Here is a 15751-nt window from a genome sequence, read left to right as displayed (position 1 = left end):
CTGCCTCTACTTCAAGCTTGCCATTCTCTGGTGCTGGAGAATGGTTTGCAGCTCCAGACAGTCTCTTGCCAGAAAGTAGTTTTTTGTGTCTGCGAGATCTCAACAAACCCCAGAAGTTGACCCAAAATGTTGCTTTCATTTTCCACCTTCCTTGACTACAGTTCCTTTCCATTTCATACTATTCTGACGTACTTTAGAAAGTCTTTCACTTTTGGCCTGTAGCCATGTGCCATCTGGTAAGGAAATTCATTACCTGTAGCTGTTCCATTGTTCTCCTCTTATTTTTCCCCTTAGAAGCAATTATGAAGCTAGCTGAATGTATCCTTTCAGGGAAGTTTTAAAACTAATGAACAGTAATATCACTGACCAGCTCATGTATAATGCTGCTAAAATTACTACATTTCAGTATCTTACATTGTTCCATAGCAAATGTACCTTATCTTTTATTACCTATAATTTAATTTCTTTATTTTGCTGTCTTTTGTGGCTGAATTGGGTCTGAACTGGTGTTTTTTAAAGTGTTAATATGTGCAATTTAACAGTTTCTCAGGTTTCAGCTGTAATTAAGAAGCATTTATATGAGGAATTGTTCTCTGAAGAGTTGCTTTAATATCTGATCATAGTCACTGAGTTCTCCTGGATCCCTGAGATAGGCCTTATCTCCTTTCTTCCCCACATTTTTCCTACAGGCATTCAAATCTCCACTATTAAAGTCTGGGGGAGATATGTTAAGAAAAAGCATGGGAGGCTTTGTTTGAATATGTACCTGAATTTAGGCTGTCTGGCTTTGTCTACACTGAGTCTGAGCTGTCGGTCTCAAGGACTTCTTTGCTGCCTGAGGCGAGCCCAGGTTCTAGCACTTAGTGTACTTCCTTCTCTAACAGGCAGCCTGAAGTCACCTTGAATTCAGTCTATGAATCCCAGCATTTGAAGGACTCCATGTTGGTTTGACTGCCTGATGTCAGTCTTGTAATGTTACTGCTGCGGTAAATGGGAAGCATGGAGGCTACTCAAAGGTTTCTGCATGTAGCAGGGAAGTCTGCTGCTGAATATGCCTTAGAAGCATAGGCTGTGCTTGGGATTTCCTCAATAGAAATATTATTTGCATCGTTCCATATCAGATTTTGGGGGCGAGTAATGTGCATGAGACCAATTCTGCTTTATATCCAACCTTAGAGTCATTGCCATGGTTGAGCAGAGTAACTTCTTTCTGAAATCTTCTGTGGTTTAACACAGTGATTGCAAAATAGGGGAGCTTTCAGAACTGTTCTTTATCTCCTGATTCTTATTGAAAGTAGGTATTTTCTTAAGCTCCATTCTGTTACTGACGGTTACTCAGTGAGAGGTCACTAAGATGAAGTTTGCAGTATCTATACCTGCAATTGCTTCTGATCACTTCAGGGTGTCAGCACTGAAATTACTGTTCAACTGGCAATCCCAAGACCCTCTTTGAGGACTGTACCTTGTTTTTTATTCTTTACAAAATGGGGATCTCCTTGGGCAATTTATGAGGTAGAATTGCCCAGTATTTACTGTGATTCTTTGAGGTGGTTACTTTTATGGATTTGAGCTCCCTGTCCTGTTTCCTTCGTGTTTTGGAGTCCTTCTGTTAGGGTTTCCTGAACTAGTGGAAAGAATTGAAAGGTGTTTCAGCCGGGCTGGTCTCCTTGTCTCTATCTAGAGAGCCCAGAAGGAAAGCAAAAGGGTAACTGGTTTGAACTTCACTTTCTGCCAAACTCATGTTCAGTCTGAGGAATTGTCTGTCCTCTGAAGAGTTGAACTCTTGGTGCTCTTATCACTGATTTCCTGACCCCTACCCATGGACAAATGTTCATTCATCAGTACTACGCACACTGTCAGACATCTGAACACTAGATAAACCCTGTCTTGCAGAGACCTTGTTATACAAGCAATAAAGAGGCAGAGTTAGGTGCTTAGGAAAAAGACAACAGACAATAGGCAGAAAATAATCCTGAATGGTGCCTTCTTATGCCAAAATATTACTGGGAGAGGGAGTGTGTGTGTAGGAATGATCAGTTTCTCTTTTCATAGTAAGTTCTGGAAAGCTGTATTACTGCCTTTCACATACAGCAAAAGGCTTGCATCAAAGCCAGCATTGGAAGAAATCAGCACACAATTTCTCCATCCGTATAGGGTAGATGACTGCTTCCTCTCTGATCCTGACAGTTCTTCGCCTGCAAATGATAATGATAAATGGGGGGAGTGTATATTATTTTTTTAATAAAAGCTGGCTGATATTTATTTGAAAGTAACCGAACTTTCAGCAGTTTTCTCTGTTAAATTGTAACTGAGCTTTTTCTTTATTTCAGTCATTAGAGGTACGACTTCAGTCTGAAGTAGAAGATATCATTACTCCTGAACCGGAAATGATTCCTTCATTTCCAGATGCCTCCTCCCAGCTTCCTTCTTTAAAGAGCCTTTCAGGCAGTACCAACACTGTCACATGTGAAGGAACAATGAAGGATAGTATCCCATGTCTTAGGTAAGTCTGTGCTGTTGTTCAAAGATTTATCTTTCTAAAAAGCATTCCTATCTGTTGTATTAACAATCCATCAACTATATAAAGCAAGTGATGAATCATATGTATGAAACACAAAATGAGAAGAAATCAGAATATGGAACAAACAAAATGATTGAGGCAAAATAATCAACAAGGGATTTTAAAGGCCAGAAGTAACTGTGAAGATAAACTGTTACAGTAAAGACTTGGCTGTAATTTTCTAGTATTATCTGGGAGTAAATCTTCACCTCATACCTGTGATTTGGAACGGAATACAAGCACTGCAGCACACGTTGACACATTTCTGAGCAACTTTTCTTTGGAGGCCACAAAGAGATTTCCATAAAGCTGACACATGCAAAGCTTCCTGTCCTTGGCTACTCAGCATAACACTAAAATCTTTCTTTGTGAAATAAGTATATGCATTTTATGGTATGTAAGGAATAGAAACTTTGTTCATAGTCATGAAAAAAATCTATAAATTATACAATTCTGAAAAAGATGCACTGTGTAGAAGTGTATGTTTAATGTTTCATAGAAGCATAGAATCACAGAATAGTTTAGATTGGAAAGAACCTTAAGATTATCCAGTTCCAACCCTTTGCCATGGGCAGGGGTGCCTCACGCTAGACCAAGTTGCCCAAGGCTGTGTCCAACCTGGCTTTGAACACTGACAGGGATGGAGCATTTACCATTTCCCTGGGCTACCTGTGCCAGTGCCTCACCACCCTCACAGTAAAGAACTTCTTCCTTATATCAAACCTGAACTTCCCCTGTTTCAGTTTGAACCCATCATGCCTTATCCTATTGCTACAGTTCCTGATGAAGATTCCTTCTCCAGCATCCTAGGCCCCCTTCAGACAGAGGAAGCTGCTGTGAGGTGTCCATGCAGCTTCTCTTCTCCAGGCTGAACAGCCCCAATGTTCTCAGTCTGCCTTCATACAGAAGGTGCTCCAGCCCCTGATCATTGTCATGGCCTCCTCTGGACTTGCTCCCACAACTCCATGTCCTTCTTATGTTGAGGACCCCAGAAGTGCACACAGCAAGTGGGTCTCACGAGTTTAGAAAGAAGCAAATTGTTGTCTGCTAGAGTACATTTGGAGTAGATTGATATGTTCTTACTAATAAGGCAGATAAATTATAGGTTTGAACAGACTCAAAACAGAATTCTGTACAGAACTCCATAAACTGTAATTTTGCAGCAATTATAGTGCAGTGCTGATAACAATTGCTCTCATTTTAATGAATTCATTATTATTTCAGTCTAATTATTATTAAATATTTTAAATGCCTCAATTATTTCAAAGGCAGTTTAAATGAACATCGCCTGACTTTGCAGATACTTTGGGCTGTTGAGCTCCTGAAGACAGCATTAGCATTGAAAAGCAATAACATGACACTGTTCTTGTAAAATTAACAATACTTTCTGGCATCCTGTTTATGTTTCTCCCTCATTCAGTCAGGCAGTTGAACCACAGACCTCAGTTTAATCCTAATGAAAACCATGAAAATCATTACAAAAAGCAAAGAGAAGTTACTAAAAAAATCCCAATCAGAAATCCATTTATGACATTGAAATCAGCAAGAATGCAATTGATTCTTTCAGTGGCTAAGATTTTCCTTTAAGGCATTCTTAGTTGATTTTGTCTGGGGAGGAGAGGAATTGTTTATCCTGGGGGCAGAAGATCTGTAATGAAACAGTAGAGGTTCCGCTGGTTAGTTTGCTTATCTCCACGTAACCTCACCTTAAGCTGCCAGCTGATTTTTGTCCCATTTTACTCAAAGTAAGTGAAAATTTATTTTGACAGAAAAGTGATTTGTTCAAAGTAAAAATAATTCTACTACTAGAACTGCTGGCATGGTCCCTCTTATAGCTTATATAAAATACAGTTTTATATAAAATGTGTACACTCTCATCCTTTCCAATGGGGAAAGGCATATAAATATCCATACTTTTCTCCCAAACCCTAATTGGGTCCACATTCCTTGTGTGTCAAAAAACTTCTGTTCTAAGCAGAATTCTGATGATAAAATGGAAGTAGTGCTGGAAACACAGAAACCCCAGTAGAAACCTGGATGATGCTGTTGACTTTATATGCAAGTCATTCAGGTGGGCAGCAGTACAGCATCTAAGATACAGCAATAATAACTTAAAGCTGCAGCCACCTACACGTGCAGGGTGAGTGCATAACTTGAGCTATGTTTATAATCTACATAAAACTTTATATACAGACTAGCTTTTAATCTTGGCTTCATTGTGTTTATTTTCATATCTTCTCCTCAACTTTGTTAGAGGAAATGGGTGGCACTCGACGTAATTTTGGCTACTCAGAATTCAGAATGACTGAACATGTTTGTGTCTGCGTATGGGTACTAGAAAGAAAGTGATTGAAGGGGTTGAAGTACTGAAAACTTGGCAGTCCTCTGAACTCAGAAGTAAATGTTTCCAAGAGAGGCAAGCAGCAGTGTGGAATAAATACTGTCCTTGCTTATTTCAGAAGATTTTAGAATGAGATATGCAGCTATATTAATCTAAGAAATTGATGTATTTGTGATTATGCAGATAAATATTTTTGATGCAAATACTGTCAGCAAAAGGCTGTACCCAGAATGTAAGTCTTTGTTCCCAGACATTAAGTGTATCATCCCAAAAGTAATTCAATCAAGGGTTTTGACAGTAGCTCCAAAATGATAAAGGCCTGTGATTATCTCGTGAAGAAAACTAAAACCCAAGGCTTTGCAACAACCAGAATCGGTGTAGCATAACAAGAACAAGATCATTTACCAATTACTGTTGTAGGCAAAGTATACTCAACTTGGGGAAAAGAAGGATCATTTATTGACAATTAAAATAGAGTGAGAATCAAAACCAGCAACTGAAACACCTGCCTTCCACCCTCCTTTGTCCCCATCTTCACTCCTTCATTCCTAACTCCTCTACCTTCTCTACCCCAAGCACTGCAGAGGGTATGGTGGGTGGTGGTTGCGGTCAGGATGTCACAGTTCCTCTCCTCTGCCATTCCTTCCTCCTCACACTTTCCCTGCCCTGGTGTGGGGTCCTTCCCACAGGGTACAGTCCTTCAGGATAAACCTGCTCCAGTATGGGCTCTCTGGAAGCCACAATTCCCTCAGGAAATATCCACTTGCTCCACCATAGGGTCCTCCAAGGGCTGCAGTATGGGTATCTTCTCCACCGTGATCCTCTCCACAGGCTCTGGGGGAATCTCTGCTCCTGTACTTGGAGCACTCCCTCTCCTAGTTCTTTCACCTTGGTACTTGCACTGCTGTTTCTCACATTTCTTTTTCCCTCACTTCTTGCTCCCAGGTAACATTTTCTGCCCTTTCTTAAATTGGTTTTCCCAGAGATACCACCTGCTTGTTTGAGGGGCTCAGCTGCATCCTGCCGTGGGTCTGTGGCACAGACAGCTGGAATCAGGTAGAATGAGACTGTGTCATGCATGGAGCAGCCCCGGCTTCTTGCAGTGGTCCCCTCTGCCCTCCACTTCCAAAACCTTGCCAACTTCTGTACTTCTGCAGTCTGAAAGGGGAAAAGGTAGGAGCTGTGCAGGGTCATGAAGGGGAGAGATGTTCATGTCTTGGAAATCCAAGTGAAGATCTCGTTCCTCATCCTGAAATCTTGTATATGTTCTTCGATAGTATCCAGATAATGTGATACCCAAAGGTGTGACCCCATATCCTTAGTAGAATAGATACACTCTGATAGGGCTATGGAGTTTGTGAAGGCTGCAGGACATGAGAAAGTTGCAGATGACTGTGAAAGACATCACAGATCTAACAGTAAACTGTTTGACTCCTTCACCAGCTGCATCAGTTGAAGCTTCACTTGCACTCCTGTTTCTCTTGCTTGACCCAACCATATATTAGCTCTAACAAGGTGTCTTGTGCAACACAACTATACCATGTGCTTACTCTGGCTTGGTCAACCTGCACTTCAGAAAGTCTTACCTCACTACTGCTATGACTGCTTTTTGGCTCCCATAACTTTTTGGCATGCTAGCGTTGTATATTACTGTGTCTGTTGCAGTCTGTCACCAACCATGGGTAACAAGGCTTCTTATGCAAGACAATGAAAGCAGTTACTTTCTTGTCTCTAACTAGGCAAATAAAGTGCACTTCATCTTCATTTACACATTGTCACAATGAGATTCCCTTCAAATCTGGGTCAAGACTGTGGCTATTAGTTGTTTCCTTTTGCTTGTGTGACTGAAGCAATCCTGACTGGGGAAGGGAGCAGTGGTAGTCCAGACAGGGCCACTGGTCCTGGACAATCAGGAGGGAGGAAGAGGAGGAGAGGAGAAAGCATTCTGCTTGGTGAACTGTGCTGTCAAGTCTTTCCTATGACAAGATCTGAGCCAAGTGGCTGATTGCTGCTCCAGATAAATGGATATGTAAGGTCTGAACTGTACAACAAGCAAAAGAAATAGAATAGTGTGCCAAGCTGCTGTTGAAGTAAAGCATTTAGAAAGATAGATGAGGAATGACTTTGTCATTAAATAATAAATAAGGGAAAGGTTTGGCAGGGAGAGTGAAGCCTCTACAATAAAAATACAAGCAGTACAAACTGTATTATGGAAATGGTTAAACAATTTGAGACAGATGTTGTATCAGGGGCAGGTGCCCAGTTGCTGGTGGGGGGGCTGCCTTGGTGTCATTCTAGTATTGCATTTTGCTTCATTTTATTTTCTTTTTCTGCATCTATCTTCAATTTTCCAAGGTTTCCAATAGCCCTATTTGTCACCACGGCCTCCATCCCAAAAGGTGCAGTCAGTGTAGCTACAAAAACTTAATAGCCCTTGTTATTTTAATGAGGAGTTTGGGTATCCTCTCTTGAAAGAAGTGCTTACTTACCTGCTTCAGACTAGAAGTTATGTGGGTTCTTTTCCAGTCTGATCCATCATCTTCTCAGGTACACAGGCCAGGGCTGCTTGGGAAGCTTGCTGAGTCACATCGAAGTCACATTCAGGAAATAGTCTTCATCATCAGTTATCAAAGATCTATTCTTTAAGATCCAGTACATAGGATAATGCTACTTCAACTATTTATGATGGAGATATATCAACATAGCAGCACTTACAGCAGAAAGAAATACTATGTGCCAAAAACTGCAATTCTTCAGAGTGTGTTGTCCAGGTGTATATTAACTGATTACTCCCCTTTTTCTTCCGATTCTTAGTTTTTCTTTTGGCACTATTTTTCACAGGGATAGAGTATTATATGTGATAGACTGCCCTATTGTGACTATGTGCAGAGGGGTGCAATGTAAGCACTCTCACCATTTACAGCTACAGCAAAAATGGTCTGGTCTGTTTGCTTTATGTATAAATGACTGCCTACAATGGGAGTGTGCTAATGAATATCTGGAATACTTCAAGTATTGCTGGTTTTGCATAGATCTTCTTTCAGTGTATCATCATGTTGTGTTCTACCAGTCAAGAACATGCATAAAGCAGCCATATGGAAGCGTTCAGTTCTCACACTCCCCCTGAATATGTACACCTTTACTACCTGCTTTGCAAGTCACTGAACCAGCCATAACAGAATATGAAGCGGTGTTAATAATTATATCAGATTTATGTAGGAAGCATTCATTCATTAAGACTACATCGCATATTAGGTGATCATACTGCTAAGAAGAAAACAGCATTTGTTTGCACTAGATGGACAAATAGAATTGCCAAGTGAGTAAGTTTTGTATGTACAATGGTGAGGACCACTACAGAAAAATACATCCTCTGATTTTCTCTTGCCTCTTTCCTTTTTTTCTGTCATAGAGTAATAGGATCATAGAATGGTTTTGGGTTGGAAAGGACCTTAAGATCATCAGGTTCCAACCCCCTGCCATCAGCAGAGGCACCTCACCCTAGACCTTGTCACCCAAGGCTTTGTCTAACCTAGTCTTGAATGCTTTACTTCAGAGCAAGGAAGTCCCAAAAGTACAGAAATGTCCTGTGTCAACGTTTCAGAAGGAAGTATTTTAGGTTTTCCATTCCAGTTGATTGTTCATGGTGATTTTAAAAGTGTGTATTATAGGGTTTTAGAAAATATTCTGAAAATAGAAAATAAAATGATTATGCAGGAATAATTTTTAATACACACTCCCCCCCCTCCACCCGCCACAACTTCTCCAGAATTTCTCTTGTAGGGAACATGGAAGATTTGTTTCCACAACAGACCTGAAAGTCAAACCCTGGAATTCCTCCAAAATAGCCCTGTTCTCATGAGAATGCCTCATTTCAATGTATGGGTATATGCGTAGTATGCTGCAAGTGCTGGTACTGCTTTGTACTTATTAAGGGACTGTGCTTCACTAGTATTTTCTCAAGAGAAGCACTTGTTAATCATGGCTCAGTTTATTTGTTTGTTTGTTCTTATTTTGTACATCTTGTTTTTAGCGTGAAGACTCGTCCTGTGCGAATGCCTCCTGGATACCAAGCAGATCTTGTTATTCAGTTGGTGTGGGTGGATGGTGAGCCCCCACAGCAGATTACCAGTCTTGCTGTAAACTCTGCTTATGGACTGTAAGTAACTCAGAATTAAGGTTGCATTTTTTTCTTTATTGCACTAGATAATGTCTTTTCCAATTATACTTTGAGGTTTCCCACAGACAATTAAAGTAAAAGTAATCAAAAGGTGCTAGGAGCAAGACTCATGGGGAAAAATGATTTGTACTCGCATAAGGATTGGAACATGAGCTGTTAATCTGCCATTCTTGCCAGTATTTTTACTGTTCCTGTCTAAAAGACTGAATCTTTTCACGTTATTCTGTTTACCCTTTAAAAAGAAATCTGGCTTCAAATCTGTGCATTTTAAAGTTAGTTTGAAAGGATCACCAACGTGAAATACATTTCATTAAAGTGATGTGATTAAGTGTTAAATGTCATTTAACATGACATTATATCTTAGGTAGAAATTATCTTCTAAGAATAGCATTTTTCTGACTGTGCTAATTTCTGTTTGCAAGAGAACCAATGACCTGAAATTGAAAGTGGAATAAGGAGCATTCAGATGCTAAATCCTGTATGGAAATGCAAGTGAGCATATCTGGGTATATTTTTCCCTTGGGTTCAATTTATTTGCCAATTGTTAATGTTTTCTGTCACTGAGAAATGCCCAGATATATTAAAACGGTTTTCCCTGCAAAAGGTGTTACTCTAGTAAAGACTATAGGCTGTAATGGGTGTTAAGTATCTGACACCCACTGATTTTCAGTAAATCACTTGACTCTCTTCAGAGCCTTTGGAAATTTTATGCGTGGCCTTTACTTTTGTGCAAAAATACTGTAATTGGAGGGCTGTTTCGTCAAGCCTTTGGCTTCAATTTCCAGACAACTTCCTATTCATGAACTCTAAAAGTTTCATAGAATCATAGGCTGCTTTGGGTTGGAAAGGACCACAAAGCTCATCCAGTTCCACCCCCCTGCCACGGGCAGGGACACCTTCCACTAGAGCAGGTTGCTCTAAGCCCTGTCCAACCTGGCCCTGAACACTGCCAGGGATGGGATTTCTTTTGTTCTACCATACCTAGATGCATTTGCCAATTGTTAGGGTTTGCTTAGTTTTAAGGCAGCATCTGACTTGAGGAATAATCACACCATTCCTGTACCTGTAAACTACTGACAAGTTCCAGTTTTCATGGCACTCGTAGTGGTTTCCTACACACACCTGATTCAATCAATTTTTTTCAATTGTGTGCTTTGCTAGGAGCAGTAATAGTTTACAGGATATCCTCCTCTAAAACACCATATAATAACTGTGGTTATTACACTAGAGTGCTATGTTACACTTGAGTGTTTCAGCAGTAAATGCATTTATTAATAAAAAAGCCCAATAACTCAAATCTAACTTTCCCACAAAACTACCAAAGAAAGGCCTATTGAAATTTCTTGTGCAGAATCTCTTCTCTCTCCCTCTCTCTTGCCCCTCTCAACTTTTTCCTTGGGTCTACAACAAGGTACAATCCTACCTTTTATCTAGCCTCACAGTGAAAAAACTGTGCTACTTCAGCATGAAGCTTGAGACTGTATCATTTTTGCTTTGCTATCTGTAGGGTTATTTGACTCATCTTTTGCATACCAGTTTTTTTCGCTATACTAATCAGTTTAACTAGTAGGAAGGCATAAGATAGTGTGTTCTGGAGTGTTTGCTTCCAGTATTCTTTTAATTTCTTTGATGTCTCTAACTGTTACTGATGTTACTGCAGCCATGACAGAACTAAAGCGAGATACAACTAAAATTGACCCCCAGCAAAGATAAAAGTCTTCAGGCATCGTGAAACTTTATTTAAGACAATTTCCCTACTTTTAAAAGGACCGAGCTATAAACAGAAAGTATGAACACCCATTCTATTGCTCTTGAATTGAATCACCAAAAAACTTCCTTATGTTATGAAAGGAGAAAAGAAACAATTACAAAATGCATCAGTTAGCACTGAAGATCTACAAGATTAAATACAAATAATCAATTTGGTTTAAAGTATGTACATTTGAACTGAAAGCAGTCCCTCGAAATGTATTACCAGCTCATGATTAAAATCTTTTGGCCAATCTATATAGAACTGTCAAGAATGATGAGAATTTCATGACATTTCTGTGAAAGATACCCAGATATAGATAGACGGATACACAGAGATAGATAGATACATAGATAGAGATAGATAGATACCAGAATAGAACATATCCTAGCAAGTAATTCTGTTCATCACTCAAAACTGAGAAATTCGTGGTGCTTATTGTATATTTCATAAAGACTTGGATTTTAGCACTTTTTCTTAAGCTTCATTATTAGTAATGTTGTGTCTAGATTTTATTATTGTTCCTCAGTAGTGTTATAAAATTAAGAAGCAATTTCTGATTTTTCTTGGGAAAGTATTTTTTTCAGGTGTTAGAAATACCATACCCATGCTTGTGTGTGAACTTAAGAGAAGGAGAAAAATGCAGACCAGGAAGCGATGCTCCAGTTAATTTGCTGCCCGCAGTGAATGGTCACTAGCTCTTTTTGTGACTCGTGTTCTCCAAAATTAATAAATCTCAGGTTAATCATTTCCAAAAGGCAGATGGCTGTAAGTTTTGTTCCCTCAAGTATTAACAAATCAGGTTGGCACTCGTCTTTTTCAGTCCTTTATTTCTCTTGTCTGCTTAGAACACAGCGACTTATGAACACAGGAATTGCTGTCACATTTTGCACTAGTAATCTCTTTTACTTCAATATCCTTTCCCTGGCAATGCCTATAAACATATGCTTTAAAGCAAAATACAAGAATGCCTAAAACAGATAGCAAAAGGGTTTTTTTTTATTCTTCTTTATTAGTCAGTTTGTGTCAAGAAGCATGAAGACATAAAACCGTGCACAGAGTGATCTGGCAAATGTGACAGAGTCCCAGGGAAACTCTCTGTTCTGCTATTAAGCAAAATTAATAAATTAATTAAAAGAGGCTTTAGTAATTTCTGAAACAGGTATTACTCTACATTCATGAAACATAGAGTTTATTCCTCAGTTTACCTTCAGATCTTTTCACATAAGCATAAAATACTGCCAAATAAAAGTGTATTTGTACAACTTAAAGCTGGTGTGTATTAATAGCTCCTAAAGCTGCTGATCAGTGAAAAGTCAATGGGGAAAAAAGGAGTATGTTCATGATATTGCCATAGATGTTGTACTGAAGTCAGTGTTCAATCAAGAGTAGAAAACATGGTGTAGTAACAACCAGTAGAATTTGAGCCACTGTTGTAGATGATGCCTTAATTTCCCAGTTTGATAAATGAGAAAACTCACCTCATTTTCACCCTTTACCTTTTCTATTTGTTATATGGAACCCTCTTTTTTATAAAGGAAGCAGAGGAAGAACAGGTACAACGGACGAAAATGTTCTATCATCTACACTGCTTCCCCTTCCTCCATCTTGTTACTTCTCTCTGTTTTTCCACACACAAATTCATATATCTCCTTTAAGATATTTTGGAGCTATATTAAGAAGTCAGGTGGAGTTCAGTGCAGAGCTCACTTTTAGTGTGAAAACTAAGTGTTTTATGTTTTGCAGGGCTTTGAACTGTCCATCTTAATCACTTTTACATAAAATCATGAAACTTGATCACAAATTATTCCTAATCTGATTGAATCTGGCTTGGGATTTTGAGTTTCCTGTGGCTATACCCAGTTCTATCTGGAAGTTAAATTGCAGTCTGATAGAAAAAGAAAGACATCCATAGAATAATAGTTAGAATTTAATATTCCTGCTTAAATCAAGTCTCCAAAAAATGCAGTGTCAGGATTTTGGCATATGAATCCTTTCAATAGTCATATGCTGTCTGGATTTATTTGTCATTACTTAAAAAAGAAAGAAATGAGTCAATTTTTCTTGTCTGTTTTAATATTCAATCTTAAATAGGTTTAATGCTTTAGTGAGAGTATAAATCATAGAAGAATTTAGGTTGGAAGGGATGTTAAAGCTCACCCAGTTCCAACCCCCTGCCACAGGCAGAGACACCTTCCACTAGACCAGGTTGCTCCAAGCCCCGTCCAGCCTGGCCTTGGACACTGCCAGGGATGGAACAGCCACAGCTTCCCTGGGCACCCTGTGCTAGGGCTTCACCACCCTCACAGGGAAGAGCTTTCTCATATTAAAGAATGGATGCAGCAAAGATATTATCTGCTGAGATTATGTGTGTTTCGATATGCCATGTTTAACTTTAGACTTTCTCCCAGGTCTTATAGGCATGTTTAGTACCTTTTTTCTTTTCCGTAGAGAGATGCATTGTCTGCTTCCTTCTCCCCCCTCAATCTTCCCCCCTTCCAAGCTGGGGAAAAAGCAAGACCAGAAAACATTTTTATGGGAGAGGAGGAGAAACTGCTGCTGGTCCAACACAACTTCTTCCCTCTTTGTCAGAAGGAAGTTGGTAGAAGCAATAGAGAAGAATTGTGGCAGAATGCTTCAGAAAGGGCTTTATAGGCAGCAAAAGAAATAAATTGCTCCGACTCTTTATCCTTATGACCGTACTGCAGTCAGCATCTCAGGCAGTCTCACACCTGTTGAAAAATCTTGCTTATGAATCAAACCACCATCAAAATGCCATTTGTAGAAGCACGTTAGAGGGGTAGAGCCTGCTTTAGCAACAATCTATACTGCAGCCCCATTGACAGAGTTGGAAGAAAATTTTATAAATACCTTTCAGATTTGGGTGTCTCCACAGTACAGCTTAATATATTTAATATCATTTACATTTAAATTAATTATTTATACATGTATTTGTTTTTATATTTTAATTTATTTTCATATTTTATATAGATGTAAACACTTTTTCAGGTCTACATCCAGATTTGTAGGCTTAATTTACATCATTATTACTAGAATTATACCTTTCAGTAAAGCAACATTTAGACATCATTGCAGTGCATTTGGCACAGAAACTTGATTAAAGTGGAAAGTCTGCTTTCTGGAAAATCGCCTCCTGTCTTTCGTGACACAGTCATATAAATTGAGGATTGCAAATCTGAAAGAATGATGAAATGTAGGCTTTGAGTAGTTTCTGAAGGAAATGTTTGTGGAGAATCCATAATAATAAATAATAGTAATTGTTTGCACCACTTAATTACATATTACTAATACCTTTGAGAAACATTTCTTTTCTCAGAGTGGCATTTGGAAACTGCAATGGTTTGGCTGTTGTGGACTTTATGCAGAAGACAGTACTACTGAGCATGGGAACCCTTGACCTATATGGATCAAGTGATCCGTACCAACGTCAACCCCGTTCACCTCGCAAAAACAGGCAATTTGCTGCAGGTAGGAAATGAATTATCGTGGCTATAAGCCTGTTATGTTCTTTGATTTTTTTTGCCTGTGGCTTTCTATAGTGCTTTTGAAATGCATGACTATTTGCTGGCCAGTGGAATTTCTGTAACTTGACGAAAGAAACCTGACATGTTCTCAGAAACAAAATGTTTTATGAAGTTTATTCTTTGGGGATGGAGGTCAGCAAGTAATTCTCTCAGCTGAGCCTGTAGCAAATCATAATGAGCAGAGCAGTCAATTATTTCTCTGGCAGGCACTTGAAGAGTAGTCTGTATGCTATTTTCTTTCTGGTTTGAATAAGTTCATACTGGTAGGGAAGAATTCAATTTAAATTTAATTGTATCTTCTGCCAAGTGCTTTTCATTGGTATTTGAATAAGCAGTTGTGTCTGGAGAAGGGTAACACCTGAGAGACATGCACATTAGCTCAGAATAGCCACTTTGTTAATGAATTGAAACTTTACCATATTTTAAAATTTAATGCCAAGAGGATCACATTTGTGATCCTTTATGTAAGTTACAGCTATTCTTATGCATTGTGTGTTAGAAATATTAGTCCATCAATGCAGCTAAAATATACCATATCCCTTTGGTTATCTAAAAAAATATTTACTTCTATGAGAAAAAAATCAGGTCTTTTATGTTTCAGGTCATTTTACTCTACATATTCCATAAAACATCCTAGATGGAGCCAGACACAATTACGACATGTGTTTTATGTAGCTGTGGAGTTTAGAATTAGATTTTAAAATCTGTTTGAAAATGTTGTTTTAAATCTAACCATAAAATTCTAAAAGCAGCAGATTATAGTGGACTTGTGACATCAGCATTTTCATCACCAGACTGCACTACTACATCATCAAATCCTATTTCTCCATAGAGTGAATGGAAACTTCTATAAACTGGGAACATGTTTGTACTTCAAACAAAAAGTAAAATATAGAGAATAAAATTTAAGTCTTCAGGGCTGCTTCAGTTCCTGAAAGTCTGTTTATCTCACTTTCTAGGCATTTAATCACGGCAAGCTTATTTCTCATCTGTGCCAAGTCTTAAAAGATGTAAATTTGGCACAGCTGAGGAGAGAAGAGACAAGCAGCTTTAAGCTACCTTCAACTTCTCTCTCTGGTTCAGCCAGCCTCACAGCAGCTCCCAAAGTAGTTTAAGCAGCTAGCCACAGGCAACATGCTGCAGAGCTCCCTACATAAAGCAGAGGGTATCTGGTGTAGAAATAGCTGTTATCAGCACTGTGCCACATAGGGTTTCTCTGTGTCAGTCTTGGTCAGTCCTTTAAGGCAACATTCAAGCTATTAAGCGCTGCTAGAATGGAGCCCACTGGGGATAAGGAATACCCACTTCTAGATTGCTCATAGAAACTATGCACCTAAAAAAAAGCCTCAGCTGCTTTCTCACCATCCATCCCACA

The 15751-nt window shown here is 39.0% G+C and overlaps 1 protein-coding gene across 10 annotated transcripts in view; it reads left to right on the top strand.

Annotated features, from left to right (window-relative positions):
- The window catches only part of STXBP5L (syntaxin binding protein 5L), a 190818-nt gene that overhangs the window by 124077 nt on the left and 50990 nt on the right, over nucleotides 1-15751 (top strand). For all 10 annotated transcript variants that reach the window (XM_061454241.1, XM_061454243.1, XM_061454240.1 and 7 more), the window contains 3 exons: nucleotides 2331-2503; nucleotides 8935-9060; nucleotides 14169-14320. In XM_061454241.1, coding sequence (XP_061310225.1) covers nucleotides 2331-2503; nucleotides 8935-9060; nucleotides 14169-14320 — 451 coding nt within the window. The remainder of the gene's footprint in view (nucleotides 1-2330; nucleotides 2504-8934; nucleotides 9061-14168; nucleotides 14321-15751) is intronic.

Source organism: Pezoporus flaviventris, unplaced genomic scaffold (assembly GCF_033815535.1).
Source record: "Pezoporus flaviventris isolate CSIRO_AGI_PZ_B2104156 unplaced genomic scaffold, CSIRO_AGI_Pfla_v1 ptg000015l, whole genome shotgun sequence".
Classification (NCBI taxonomy): domain Eukaryota; kingdom Metazoa; phylum Chordata; class Aves; order Psittaciformes; family Psittacidae; genus Pezoporus; species Pezoporus flaviventris.
Note: the sequence above shows the minus strand (reverse complement) of the source record. Positions and strands in the feature narration are given on the sequence as shown.